General features: G+C 39.5%; 1 protein-coding gene and 1 long non-coding RNA gene across 8 annotated transcripts in view; one reads left to right on the top strand and one right to left on the bottom strand.

The window, feature by feature from the left end:
* The first annotated feature begins 703 nt into the window (after positions 1–703).
* Positions 704–6,896, top strand: LOC121525646. The gene is made up of 3 exons (XR_005993239.1): positions 704–773; positions 1,558–1,998; positions 6,724–6,896. It is a non-coding gene; the product is annotated as an uncharacterized LOC121525646 (long non-coding RNA).
* Positions 6,897–8,037: 1,141 nt separating this feature from the next.
* Positions 8,038–15,084, bottom strand: part of LOC121525038 (mediator of RNA polymerase II transcription subunit 13-like) — a 133,537-nt gene continuing 126,490 nt past the window's right edge. For all 7 annotated transcript variants that reach the window (XM_041810754.1, XM_041810757.1, XM_041810758.1 and 4 more), the window contains exons 27-31: positions 14,562–14,726; positions 14,128–14,291; positions 11,481–11,645; positions 11,182–11,291; positions 8,038–9,762 (exon numbers count right to left, since the gene is read on the bottom strand). In XM_041810754.1, the coding sequence (XP_041666688.1) occupies positions 9,630–9,762; positions 11,182–11,291; positions 11,481–11,645; positions 14,128–14,291; positions 14,562–14,726 (737 nt within the window). In that variant the 3' untranslated portion in view covers positions 8,038–9,629. The remainder of the gene's footprint in view (positions 9,763–11,181; positions 11,292–11,480; positions 11,646–14,127; positions 14,292–14,561; positions 14,727–15,084) is intronic.

The raw sequence follows: 15,084 nt of genomic DNA, 5'->3' as shown, positions 1-15,084 counted from the left end.
TTGCTTTAGGAACTACACAGTGCCAGATCCATGACCACACCTGGCTCATGTGTTTGAAACAAAGAGCATCAACCCTACAGCAACTGACTCAATACAAAGTAATACAGAGCAAAGTTTATTCATTATAAAGCTGTTTTTGACTCAAAACAGTGTATATTTAGACATTTCAGGGCTGTTTTTCCATTCCTTATAGAAATGTTTCCTTCTCAGTATGGAATAATTTCTTCTCCATATAGAATAGGGTAACACTGACTCTAAATAGATTGATGTTCCTCTTTATATAGAGCTATATATTTCTCTTAATAGATAACTCTGCTACCTTTCTACCTACCTACACACAGAAGGACAACCAAAAAGGTTTCTGCCTATATATAAGTATTAGACACAGTGTTCTAATATTAAAGAACCAGAACATATGAAAAAAATCCAGTAGCAGAGCATGAGATAAGGCAGTAGTGTTAAAGAAGTGTATTACACAACAACAATGCAAATAATGGTGGGCTGGCTGTTCTTGGCAAAATTACAGGCAGAGAGATGGAGACACTGCAGAAAAGAGGACCAAATGGAGTTAGACGAGGCAGTTAACAGTGGAAAATCACTAGATTTGAAGGTTAAAGAGGAGCCACGTTACCTGATAAGATGCTGGAGTACACAGGTGTCTGAAAGTTCACCACCAGGTGTGTCGACCTTGATTGCCAGGGATTAGCTGCAGCCGGGGTAGCTAACTAGCTGCAGCGGTGACCACCCGTGAGTGATGGCAGCTGAACTGAAACGTAAGTAAGAGTGGTTAAAGTTTTACTCTAGCAGAATTTCATCCGTGTTTTTACTCCAACTCTCATGGTGCCTGGTAAATACACTCAAAATAGAGTAGATGTGACTATTTCTGAGTAAAAAAAACTTGTAATTCTGGAAAAAAATACTCCCCAGATTTTCCTGTATAGTGAGAGAGGTCACCAAAACACCTATGACTACTCTGAAGGACTTACAAGCTTCAGCAGCTGAGATGGGAGAGACTGAATACAACAGTTGTTGGCTGGGTTCTTCACCAGTCAAAGCTTTATGGGAGAGTGGCAAAGACAAAGTTACTGTTGAAGAACACTCTTGTCTGGAGTTCACCAAGCAGCATGTGGGAGACTCCATGGTCAAGTGGAAGAAAGTTCTTTGGTCTGATGAGACCAGAATGGGGTTTTTTGGTAAATCAGTTAATACACTATGTTTGGCAGGCACCAAACACTGCACATCTCCACAAACACACAGTGCTTCGCCACATTATGAAGCACGGTAGTGGCAGCATCATGTTGTATTGATACTTCTCAATGGTTTAACGACAACAAGGTGGATGTTCTGGCTGAATCAAAGCTCAGACCTCAATCCAAGAGAGAAATTGTGGCTGGTATTAGCATATGAAATGTACAGTATCTATGTAGTTGATACATGATACTTGTGGTTCTGAGAACAGAATAAGCTCTAGCTGAAATACTATTTCTGTATATTTTTCCACGGTGACACTAAAGAATGCTATAAGTGGTGACAACGTGTTTATTTTGATCACAACAGCAGTAACTTCAAATCAGACCTCCTCACTCCTAAAATCCCTGGATGGTGATGACCCTGACCTGAGCCACCCACGGCCCCTGCTGTGTCTTGAACTCTCCCTGACCTCAGCACCATATCAAAGGGTCAGACAGAGGCAGGACCCACCACGATGTCCACTAAAGGCTGCCCTGACAGACAACAGGCAGACAGCGAGGCATCCAGGGTGTGTGCATGTGTGTCCTTTCCCTCTCTCTCTCTTTAAAGATCAGAAAATCAGCAGTGTTACCGCCATCTACAAAGTAGTGTGAAGCTACAGCCGCCAGCTGCCTCCACTTCAGAGAGAGAGGGCATGTCAAAACAGCACATGGATCTACGCGGCTAAAGTCGCGGGCTGTGTGTGGAGCTCTCACAGGTCATGTGGAGTGACAGACCTGGTCCTTCAGGCACCTCTGCTCTGTAAAGGTTGGTTTCTGCACAGGATGGTCTGTATGTCCTGAATTAAACATGTTGCTACACTGGAGTCACTGGAGAATGTCTAATGATCAGCCATCGTGGTGATCTTTCAAGTGTCCCTTATTAATTTGGTGTGTGTGAGGCAGCAGTTTGGCTCATGTGTTTGTTTAAATTCATCCTGTATCATTTTTCATATCTGATCTGGGCTTGCCTGCCTGGCTTTCACATGGAGTTTTTTGCAAACTTGGAAATGTCTTTCATATGTTTTGTACTGAGGAAAAGCTTCCGTCTAGCCGCTCTACATCAGTGGAGGGCTGCAGTGATGGTTGTCCTTCTGGAACTTTGTCCCATCTCCACACAGGATCTCTGGAGCTCAGTCAGGGTGACCATCAGGTTCTTGGTCACCACTCTTAAACTGAGGACGCACTACACAATTTTTTTTGCCAGATTCTATGATTCCCAGTTGGGCAAGGTCTGCTCCAGTCTGCGCTAGTTGGGGACAGTTGGCATGGTTGGTTGGCACAAAAATCTGCAAGTGTGTGAGGGGAACACACCTAACCCAACTTGTTTGCAGCCAATCAAACATGTTTGAGTCTTTGACTGATTACCAACCCAACTACAAACACGTGTTGCCAACAGCAAATAAAAAAGAGAGGGAGGGACACAGGAAATAGTATCAGAAGATGACAGGAAGTAGCAGGAATATCAAAACAATGAGGGTGAGAATTTGGGCAAGAGTTTGATGCTCAGTTGGCATTAGTTGGTTGGTTAGACCAATCATGTACTCTGTGATCCGTCATCAGGCACAGTTGTGTGTGATCCCTGGTCTTTCAGTCCATCCATCCATTCATTTTCGACACTGCTTATTCTGTTGGGGGTCGCGGGGGGGCTATCCCAGTCCAGGGTAAAACCTGGACTGATTGCAAGCCAGTCAGAGACATCCAGACACGCTCACACACACCTACAGCCAATTTAGAGTCACCAATTGACCTAATGGGCATGAGAACACACACATGCAAAGTCTGCACAGAGAGGCCTTGACCGAGAAGCGAACCAGGGACCTTCTTGCTATAAGGCAATGGTCTTTCAGTCATCATACAAATCTGCTGAATCCAGTCTGTTACTGTGTACTCCCAGTTACTTCAAAATCTGTAAAGACTGAAAGTTGTGTAGTGTGTCCCCAGCTTTACTAAGACCCCTCTCCTGATCGCTCTGTTTGGCTGGTGGCCACTGTGCTCTGTGAAGAGTCCTCGTTGAGCCAAACTTCTTCCATCTGAGAATTATGGAGGCCACTGTGCTCTTGGGAACCTTCAGTCCAACAGAACTTTGTTGTAGCTTTCCTCAGATCTGTGTCTTGCAACAATCCTGTCTCTGAGCTCTGCAGGCAGTTCCTTTACCTCATATCTTTGTATTTACTCCGGTATGCATGGTCATCTGTGAGGTCTTCTACAGAGAGGTGTGTTCATCTGTTCATTTACCACAGGTGGACTACAGTCAAGGTGTAGAAACATCTCAGCAAAGATCAGGAGAGAGGAGCTAAATTTCAAGTGTTTTTGCAAAGGCATATTTCAGTTTTCTATTTTGTATAAATTTGCAAAAATTTCTAAGATTCTGTTTGCCCCTCCTGATGGAGTACTGAGTGTAGATTAATGAGAATAAAAGGAGTTTTTCTACTGTAGCATCGGGCTGCAACATTACAAAACTGAAAACAGTGAAGGGGGTCTGAATACTTCCTTTTCCAAGTACCTTATATAACCCAACATCAAAATTAGTGAAATATCCCTTTAACTTGAAGCATTGCTTGATGTCAATTGTTTTATCTCTCTTTTTGTCTATTTAGCAGCTTGTCAAACAAACGAGTTATATATGATATATATGATGTATATGAGATATATATATGTAAGTAAATTTGAAAATATTAAATTTTAAGGCTACTGAGCTTTAACTTTATGAAACCAAAGTAAAATTGTCGATAATATAATAAATATGTTAATTTAACTACAGAATCTGAAGATGATACATTGTTCTTATAAATCTAAAATGAATCTCCATAGGACAACTCATTTAAAGAGGAAGTTTTAAAAATATTTTCTTTCATGGCTACCAGATAAACCAACATTTTTGTGTTAAGTAATGCTTTTTTCTCCAGTAAGAGGGCTTTTTTGAACAACCTTGTCCCTTTATGTGGGCAGAAAATCGACACAAAATACCACTGGCCTCTAATAGTGTCAGCGCTAATGCTACGTCAAACCAGACCCTGGCCTCCTTTGTCTGGTCTGCAGGCCATTCGGCTGAAGCAATCCACTTGGCGAGCCAGATAGCAGGTAAATGGCCATGGCCTAATAGGCCATCTGTGGAAAACACACAGCAGTCAATTAAGAGTCCACTGCCTCCTGTAGTGATGGCCATTAGACAGCCCCACCACCACAAGTGACTCTTCAGTGGCTTTTACTCTCCAGCCCCTCTTCATTCACGGTGTCCTCCAGCTGCTCAGGTCCTCCAACGCTGACTTTTGTCCAGTTTTTTTTATGTCCACCAGGCCTTTCTGCTTTCAGAGATCTATTAAAATGCCGTTTCCTGACCCTGATGGTCAAAAAGAGCCTCCTTCACTTCCTCTTTATCTCGCTCGTACTCACATATTTAAACTCCCCCACGACATCCCATAAAAAGAGCTACCTCCACTCAAGAGGACGTCCTTTAGAGACACTATAGTCACACGAAAAGCTTACTTAAAAAGGCCATAACATTTGCATTAACAATTTCTCACTAAGTCATTTAAAATACCTGACCCTGCAGCTCTAGCTCTCAGAGGGAGGCAGTCGACTCTCCTAGATTTAGCTCTGCCACTTTCATATGTCTAATTGCAAAGTTGTGCTACAGCTGAGATAGACGGCACATGATCAAACAGCTAAAATCAAACATGCTGCTGTGACCCGAAGCGCACATCAGGCTTCACTTTTAGCACAATAACAGTGATGTGGCGACCCATGTTTCATAGTTCGGTCCCATTTCATTGCTGTTTTTATTTAAATCACATCAGTGTGCTAGGGAATAAGGACAATAAGGACAAAAGTTTCCTTTTTGTCTCCAGAGTGTCTCTAAATAAATAAAAGCTCCTCAGTCTGAGAAGAGTGAAGGTCGTGTTTAACACCAGACCATTGAGTTAAACAGGAAGAACAGCTGGATGACAGACAGCTTCTCTCATTATTTTCATCTGCCTTAATAATCTTTTAAGAGAAGGACATTCTTTAAAGGTCAGGCTCATTGCCACCTTCAGGCTCATTCACAATAATGGAAGTAATCCTCTCAGCAATTACGTTTAATCTCACTGGATGTTAAAGTATGTGAGGCACATGTTGAAAACAAAGATTCACACCTGCTGACAGGAGTTTAACAAAGGACTCGTCTTCCTCTTCACACAAAGAGACATTATTATGATTGTCACTATGGAGACTCCATTCATCCCATGTTTGAACCGTTTTACTTCAGGCTTAACTGTCTCTGAAAAATGACATTGTCTTATTAGTGAAAATACCAGGAAAAAAATGAACCTAGGATGAAATAATAAAATGATAAAAATAATCCATATTTTATTTCTAACTAATGAATTACTTTTTATGATAACAATATTCTGTTTGTAGAGAAATAAATACTTTTGGTCTTTCTTATAAAGCTCCTGACAGGAGTTTTGATCAGGTTACAGACTAAAATCTATACTGCTTTATTTTAATGACTGTCTGCATTAAAGATTACATACTTCAATAAAATTTCTTCTTAATGCCTAAAATCGCTGCTGCCAGGGGTTAGGTGTATTCAGACGCCTTCACTTTTTTTCAATTTTACTACATTTCAGACTGATGCTACAGTAGAAAAAAAACATTTTTATTCTCTTTAATCTACACTCAGTACCCCATCATGAAAAAGTGAAAAAATAATTTTAGAAATGTTTGTAAATTTATAAAAAATAGAAAACTGAAATATCCCTTTGCAAAAACACATGAAATTTAGCTCAGACTCCTCCTATTTCTCTAGATCTTTGCTGAGATGTTTCTACACCTTGACTGGAGTCCACCTCTGGTAAATCAAACTGATTGGACATGATTTGTAAAGGCACACACCTCTCTATAAAGGCTTTACAGCTGATGAGCCATGAGGTCAAAGGAGCTGCCTGCAGAGCTCAGAGACAGGATTGTTGCAAGACACAGATCTAGAGAAGGCTACAAAAAAATCCTGCTGCACTGAAGGTTCCCAAGATCACAGTGGCCTTCACGATTTTCAAATGGAGGACGCTTGGCAAAACCATGACTCTTCCAAGAACTGTTCACCTAGCCAAACTGAGCAATCAGGGGAGACGGGCCTTGGTAAAAGAGGTGACCAAGAACCTGTTGGTCACTCCAACTGTGCTCCAGAGATCCTGTGTGGAGACGGGACAAAGTTCCAGAAGGACAACCATCACTGCAGGTGCTTATGGCAGAGTGGGTACTCACCTTTCACCTGTCTATCTTTGAAGATTTTCAAAACGTCTCAAGCACCACCTGTTCACTGTAGTTTACAGTCTCCACTAAACTACCCCTTACACTCATCCAATCCCTCACATAGTTTGTCTGTCTTGTGTGTTCTTGTAAAGCATCCTTGGATTCCTTGAAAGGCGCGATATAAATCCAAAATATTATTATTATTATTATTATTACCTCTTACTTATGTCCTTCTCTCCTGATTGCTCAATTTATCTAGGTGACCAGCTCTTGTAGAATCCTGGGTGTGCCAAATTTCTTCCATCTGAGAATTATGGAGGCCACTGTGCTCTTGGGAACTTTCATTGCAGCAGAATTTCTTTGTAGCCTTTACTCAAGGTGTAGAAACATCCCAGCAAAGATTGGAAGAAATAGGGGGAATCTGAGCTAAATTTTAAGTGTTTAGGCAAAGGTCTGAATACTTATGCCAATGTGATATTAAAGATTTTTTTTATCCAAATAAATTAAGAAAAAAGTCTAAAATTCTGTGTCCACTGCCATGATAGGGTACTGAGCGTAGATTAGTGAGAAAAAAAAAGATTCTTTTTCGACTGTAGCATCAGGCTGCATCATAACAGAAGTGAAAAAAGTGAAGGGTGTCTAAATACTCTCTGAATGCTCTGTATTTTCTACACTGTGAATGTAAGGAGATGCTTAATCATCTCATCTCATTAGTCATCGGCATCTTTTGTTATCAAACATGTACCTTACCTGCTCCCCTATTTTCCCTCAATCCAAAACAAGTCCCTTTTCCCCCAGGTTAAATTCATGCCATGATATTTGTTCTATCAAAATTTCCTTCAAATAAGATCTGGTCTGTATCCAAACAGGAAGTCAATTACCCTTAGCTTAACAAAGAACAAAAAATAAATAAAAATGAAACAAAAACTTTAAATGCAGTAGTGGAGTTTCTAAGTGTGAAAGTAGGGAACACAGAGGGATTAGAGAGTGTCAGAAAATACAACTTACATTTTACAAGCACCTTAGGCTTGTGTAATGCAAAAATTTTCTGCACTGTCCCTTTTCTAAAAAAAAAAAAAAAAGTGGTAGAATGTCTCCTCTCATATGCACATTTGTACTTATTAATGTAAATAATGTTTATCTACCTCATGTAAATATTATTGCGTATTCTTATCATTATGATCATGTCTAGTCAGCATTCTTGCACCCTTTGCTCACTTTGCAGCCATCCCATCGTTGCACACACACCTGTGTATACTGGATAAAATGCCTAACAAGAGCTTGTACATAATTTAATCTTAATTTTAAGATTTTTCTCTGTCTAATTTCTTTTATATTTGATATAAAATTCCTGTACACTGAGAGCAAAGCTAACTGGAGTCACATTCCTTGTTGCGTAAGCATGCTTGGCCAGTAAAACTGATTCTGATTCCATTTGAAAATTTGATTTCTGGACAGCTCAATCCACAGGAATGCCTCACATTTTGGAATATGATTGTGGGTTTTAAATAAAATGTTAGAGTCGGAGTAAAACCAGGGGTTTGCAGCTCAAAAGAGAACACTGAACACAGCATCATTTTCAAGAGTTTTAATAATTTACTAAAAAAGAGTGTAAAAGTAACAGACCCCTCCCACTGAAGAGGATCTGTTTGATATTCAAAGTGATGACAGATGTAACAAATTTTTGCAAACTTGCCCTCGTCTGTACATTTGTGTACACTTTACTTGGCAATTAAAACCTCTTGGCTGTAAATAAATGAGTTTTGTACTGTATATCAAAAAAGCTCACAGCAAAAAAATACTTTGATATGAATCACTTGAAAGTAAACCAACCAGCATGAAATGTACAGCTTTAAGAGTTCCAAAAGACACAGCTTGAAAAGTGTATATACAGACATGCGAGGAGTCGTAACGAAGAGCAGACTGAGTGAAGCTGACAGAACTTTCTATTGGTTTGACATCATTTAGGAGAGCCAATGAAATAAAGTTTCTTTAAAACATTTCATAACCTTGCAATGCTCCAATACCGCCGTCTTCTATTGCCTAGTTCAAGTTTTTTAAAGCAGAAGAGGAACACTTTATAAATATAGAGCATATTGATTCTCCTGCATCAATTTAATTTAAATTCATTAAATAAAAGGAAAAATGTTCAATATCTGTAGAAAAACAAACAATGCAATTTCTTTGATAATGTTCAGACTGTGTCCACTTCTAAGAGATGGTCGACTCCACCACCTTTATCATTAAGTGCCTGCATGGAAGAGGTATATATATTTATATATATACATATAGATATCAAATTCTATGACATGATATAATTTGTATAAATATGGCATCTTTACAATTGCATTAAAATGACATTTTTGTATCAGGATCCCCAAGACACTTCAAAGTCAATCGGGAAAAAAAGGCCTTGTTTTAGGTTTTCATTTTCTGTTTTAAATATTAAAAATAAGTCTCAATTCTTTGCAAATGTATGTCTTACATTATAAACAACACCTCTGTCTTAAATGGTCAAATATTTTCCATTGTGTTCATATCTACAACACTTTGGAAGGTGAGGAAAAAAGTGCCATTATCAAATGTTCCCCCTTTGGAGTGAATCTGCCCCTTTCAGAATAAAGGTAAAAAGTTTCATGGAGTCCCCAGAAGCTCATCACTTTACCTCTAATATACAAAAACATGTAAAAGCATTGTTGATGAAACAAAGCCATGTGTTTGTGTGGTCATGCCGTTTCTGCTGGTTGTACATATGGAGTTATGTGGCATCCCTTTCCACAGGAGAGGGCTTCTCTTTCAGTTTCATCCACAGACGCTTCAGAGTGGAGCATAATGCTATTGTGATCAGGAGAAAGTTGTGATATGTCAGTCGAAGGAGCATAGTTGGATAAATCTGTCTGTCCTCAGAAAGCACCACACAACCAGCACTGAGGGTACAAACTGGTGGCTCACTAAAAGCAATTGTTTCAGCAATTCAGCCCACTGGTTCATTACATTCCAGACGTGGCAGAGGCTGACTTGTCTTGTCCTTAATTTGGCTGTGAAATGTTTACGGCGGAGCTCTGGCGCTCTCTGGTGCCCAGGAGAAGCGGAAGCGTAGGCAGGCACAGATTGAGTGAAGGTAACCCCTAGTCCCACACAGCTGTCCTCTGAAGACCCCCGCAGCTACAGCATGTTCAGTATGGCATTGTACATTTGGATCAGTATGGCCAAGTGGACCGGCAGGCAGGACTGGCGGTCCTGGGTGGCGGGGGTGCACGTCAGCCAAGAGAGGGCGTTGTACTGCTCCAATACAAACCTGTGTTTGAAAAATGTGCAAAAAGAATCTGTGAGAAACTCTGACTGAACATATTTAAATGAGTTTTTTTAAGGCAAAAATACCATGCAATTTTGAAACATGGTGTTTGTATTTGATATTGTCGAGCAATAACACGCCAGTTCTTCAAGCAATATTTTAACAGAGAATGAGCAAAAAAAAAAAAAGCAAAGAAGGGATAATATACACTGACCCTTGGATGTTTTAGCCTTTTACTGATTTTATAAATCCATCCTAGCCAAAATAATTAGTCTGTCTTAGCAAGAAAAAAAATTCTTAAAACCCTCATTTAATCTCAAACACTCCTGAGAAAAGGTTTTTGAAAAGTGTAAGTCAAGGGGCTGGATGCAAAAAGTTTTCCAAGGCAGTTTAGTTAAATCAGCCATAAAGAAATGGAAGGAATATGGCACGTGTAAATCTACCTAGATTGGGTCATCCTCACAAACAGTGAACTTGCAAGAAGAAAACTAGTGAGAGAGGCCACCAGGACACCTATGACACCTTTGACACCTATGAAATTTTGCTCAGGTTCTTCACCGGCCAAAGCTTTATGGGAGGGTGACAAAGAGAAAGCCACTGTTGAAGAAAATTTAGACTAGAGTTCCTCAAAAGGCATGGCGGAGACCCCATGGTCAAGTAGAAAGAGTTCTTTGGTCTGATGAGACCAGGATGCTGCTTTTTGGCCATCAGACAAGACGCTATGTTTGGCGACACTCAACACTGCACATCACCACAAACACACCATCCCTACTGTGCAGCACGGTGGTGGCAGCATCATGCTATGGGGATGCTTCTCTGCAGCCAGTTGTGGAAGGCTTGTAAAGGTAGAGGGTAAAATGACTGCAAAGGAAAATCCTGGAGGACAATCTTATGGCAAGACATCTACAGTTTGGGAGATTTATTTTCCAGCATGACAGAGCCAAAACCCAGACCTCAGTCTGATAGAGAATTTGTGGCTGGACTTGAAAAGGGCTCTTCATGCGTCATCCCCGTGCAGCCTGACAGAGCTTTAGCGGTTTTGCAAAAAAAAAAGAATGCAGTAAAATTGCAAAATCCTGCTGTACAAGCCTGATTGAGACCTATCCACACAGACTCAGTGCTGTGAAGTTTAACATCACCCCAAAAACAAAACATAGCTTGTATAACAAAAATTTCTTAGTACACCAACAGTACTTTTACAGTGTTTATTGAATACCTCTGGCCCAATGAACTACATTGTTGTAAACTAAGTTTTATGATTTAATAAAAAAAAAACAAAATTAATACCCTTTTAAGTAATTATCTATCTGTAGGTAGAAAGCTCTCTTTATTTGGGGTTACTGGGGTGATAATCAGTGCAACTACAAGTTTTCCAGTCAACCTTGTGTTTCTAACTTAAAGGAAAAGATGCATTGTGTATACCTGAGCACATCAGAGGTGGTCTTTGAGTCTAAGGGGTGAGGGGTCCACTTTATCTTGTCTGACATCAACTCATCTGACTGGGCTATGGAGATGTGGTGGTGGAGGGAGGCCTGGAGAAGAAAGAGAAACAAACACCACAAGGTTTAATCACATTGTAAAAAGAAGAACACATTCCTGATCCTGTTGATTTTTGAGTACAACCTTCCAACTATGAATGTTCCCCTCTAATAAAATATGCTTAGCTGGCACATTCTTTGTGTCTTTCACTGAAAAAAACACATGCACAGTGTTTCAAGTACCTTTAGAAAGAGTGGACACTGGCTCTCAGCCTGTGGGCAGGAGGCCCAGAACCAGTGAGGGAGTCCATTTGCTTGTGCAGTGGAGACGTAGTAGCCCAGAGCCAGCGGCTGCTGCTTCAGCTCCTCTGGTGGACTGTCCCTGGACAGCAGGCGCTCCCCTTGGCTCTGTGCACACAAGAGAGGGCCAGCAGTTAATTACCAACCCTCATTATGATCCAAACAAATCCTGGGGTCATGATTTATACCGTTTATTTACCCGTCAACATCTCACAATTATGAGCCTTTGCACTTGCTTACAGGAAAATGAAAGGAGGATATGTAAACAAGTAATTTTCACATTTTGAAAGCATTAAAAAAGGACAGACTAAATAGGTAAGAAAAATGTTAATATTGCTGTATATCTATTCCATGTAATGGCCTGTCTTTCATCCCAACCTTGAGTCTGTAATAAAGTTTGAAATGAAAATGGAATCATGTCATAGTGAACAGAATGTTTTGCAGATGTGCTGTATTCTGAAAATTGCCAAATGAGATCTGCTTCCTATTTGGTTTCTGGTGTTTAAAGCTGTGCTTAAACCCTGACCTACTGTGGAATATGGAGCCTTTTAGAGTAGATGAAATGAAGTACATTTTGTACTGTAAAGTGACAGACTGCATAGCTTAAGTTATGCATGCATCATCAATCAGAAGAGTAGTGTGTGCTTTTAATCTAAACATGTGAATAAAGTGCTGATAAGATGTTCAACCTCTACCTATTTTAGAATTTCCTTCCTCATACTTTGGAAAAACGACATCATGGAAACAATGTACGTTGCATGTAGCTGCTGTTGAACAGCTGTTCCTACAGTTTGTCAGTTACTTGGTGACAGCATCTATGATATAGGTTGTCAACATGTCTCATCTCTTGTGCCCTAAAGACAAATTCCTCTGAATCTGTTATACTTGGCAAAACGTCTGATTTTTGTTTGATAACATGGAGGGCTGAGTGTCAGCAAAGTTGAAAAGCTCCTGTGCTTCAGCGTGAAAAATCAGATTGAAACCTGAAAAGGTATGCATTTAAATTACTGCAATAAACTTATGTCATTTGTCTAAAGGTCATATACAAGAATATTTTATCTGAATGTCTGGAGCTGCTTTAGAGACAGTTCCCTTTTTGCACAGAAGAATTTCAGATTGTATTTGTGTTTTCAGAGGTGTCCCTATACAACGATCAACGATTGTACACTCCAGGTCTGGTTTGCAGTGTTGTTTGAGGCCCTTTGGATCAGTGGTGTCCAACATTTTTTCCTTGGGGATCCACCTACTTGTATCTAAAACAAAAACTACACTCCTTTGGAACCACTAGGAAAAAGTTGATCTATTTTTTATTTTTTTATTGGCACAATCCAAAACAATAGGCCTTAATACACTTGTTCTTGCTAAACGATCTATGCATAAACGATCAGTTATTATGCTGGTGTGTTATTGCCACTTTAAAAAATAAAAACAATTAACAGGATCTGTTATCTACAACAATAAACAAAAAAATCTCTAGTTTAAAAAGTCAGAAATTTATACAAAAAATAGGGCTGTCAAAAGATACATTTTTTTAATCACAATTAATCCCAGAATTTCTGTAGTGAATTTGGATTAACCCAATCCTGTTTTTCACACTTTAAATTTGCTTAAATTGTTGATTGCTTTTGTTTGTTTTTAATATTCTGTAAAGCACATCAAGTTTACATCCGTATGAAATGTGCTTTACAAACAAAAATAAATTGAAGTGAATAAAAAAAATTCAAGATAAGATAAGCTATTCCTTTATTCCCATTGGATATTCCCCTTGTGGGACTACCACAAGGGGAAATTCCATTTTACAGCAGCAAAAAGTATCGTAGACAAAGCACTGTCAAAAAAATTGACAATGAAAGTCACAAATGTGCATGAACCAAAACGTCAAAAAGATTGTGCCAAAAAGTGTTAAAATTTCTGTTTCATTTCTTGCAAATTTTTTTTACTTTACACTGTCATAAATATTGACATCAGCCTGTGAATTTCAAGTTTTTTCTTATAATTTTCAACTTTTTAAACTTCAAAGTTCTGTGTTCAGTGTCTTGTACATTTAAGACTTCATTATTCAAAAAATACTTGTTTTTTAACAATGATCAGATCCCCTTAATTTTTATCTTTGAGAGTGCACTGTCACTCATTGTGTTTCTAATCAGGATTTTACTAAAATATATGCACACCTAATTTTGATACCGTCAGACCAGACAGTCCAGTTCAGGGGTGCCCGGACCCCATGTTGGGAACCACTGGCATAGAGGAAGTGTTACACCGAAAGAAGCGGTTAAAAAAACATCAATATCAGTATTTGTCTATGCCACGTAAATTGTTACTTTTAACAACGGTATCATTTCTAATTTTTGATGCATCGCCACCACAGGCTTATTTAGATTTTACACAGCATCCCAGCTTTTTAAGAAACAACTGTAGTGTGCACCACATATTTTAAGAAACATGATATAATCATGTTCATCAAGTCTTTTTTCTATTTAAGCCTAAAAGTAGAGGGCGGCCATATTTGCTTCTTCACAAACAATGAGTATGTATTGATGTGTAAATACAGCGACAGAAAGTCCCCATCTGTTCGCTTGCCCTGCCTCACCTTGGCGTGCTGGAAATGCGATCCCATTCCCATCCCGGACGGAGAGCCAGGTGAGGGCACAGGAGAGGTGTTGGGGGACGGGTGGAGGTTCCCTGTGATCAGCATCATGTCATGGCCAATGTCGTTCTCCAGTTCATCAGGAAAGGGCAGATCGAACATGTCATCTGTTGGAAGGAGAGGAGAGGTAAATGATTTCAGATCAAACTCTAGACAGTGACATCACTCTAATTTAAAGCCATTGCCCATTAACAAACTTAGTATTCATACAAAAAGGGCATGTATGTGTCTGAAGGAGAAATTAAATTTTGTGACTGTCATGGAGAGAGCTTTTATAGACCAATGATGCCCCCTGGTGGTACAAAATATTATCTTTAAATTTAAAACATGGACTTTTTCATGTAGACAATGCAATCTTGATGATTCCTATTCATTACCATTATTATCTTCAGTGGGATAGGAGCTAGGAGCCAGCTGCGTGGTGGCAGAAGTTGGGAAGACTAGGATGTGTGTGCAGGAAGCATCCTGAGGTGTGTTCAGCTGTGAAGTCTGCAGGTTATGAGCAGTGCTGCGGCCAAACACTGACCCCATGGTGACTGCATCTGGACAAACACAAAAAGAAACAAAAATAGTGAGGAGGACAATGAGGATAAAGTTACTGTAATGTCGATCAAGTAAACCAGTAATGATACGGGAAAGGGGAACACTGCAACCATTTGACATCCCTACTGAGAATGCACTGGAAAATAAGAATCCTAAGTACACAATATTGGGTAATTTCTTGACTTCAATCACCAAAGATACAGGGAAATTCCTCTAAACTGTTGAAATTGCTCAAATAAGTTGGCAATGTATTAAAATGTATTTGAGCAAAGTTTCGCTGATGGTTTTTGTCATAAGTATGACTAAAAGTCTGAAGCCTTGCTACTTTTTCTATTAGGGATCATTTAAATATCAGAG

The sequence above is a fragment of the Cheilinus undulatus genome, linkage group 17 (genome assembly GCF_018320785.1).
Source record: "Cheilinus undulatus linkage group 17, ASM1832078v1, whole genome shotgun sequence".
In the NCBI taxonomy this organism is placed as follows: domain Eukaryota; kingdom Metazoa; phylum Chordata; class Actinopteri; order Labriformes; family Labridae; genus Cheilinus; species Cheilinus undulatus.
The sequence above is the reverse complement of the archived record's forward strand: the minus strand, read 5'-3'. Positions and strand labels throughout refer to the sequence as shown.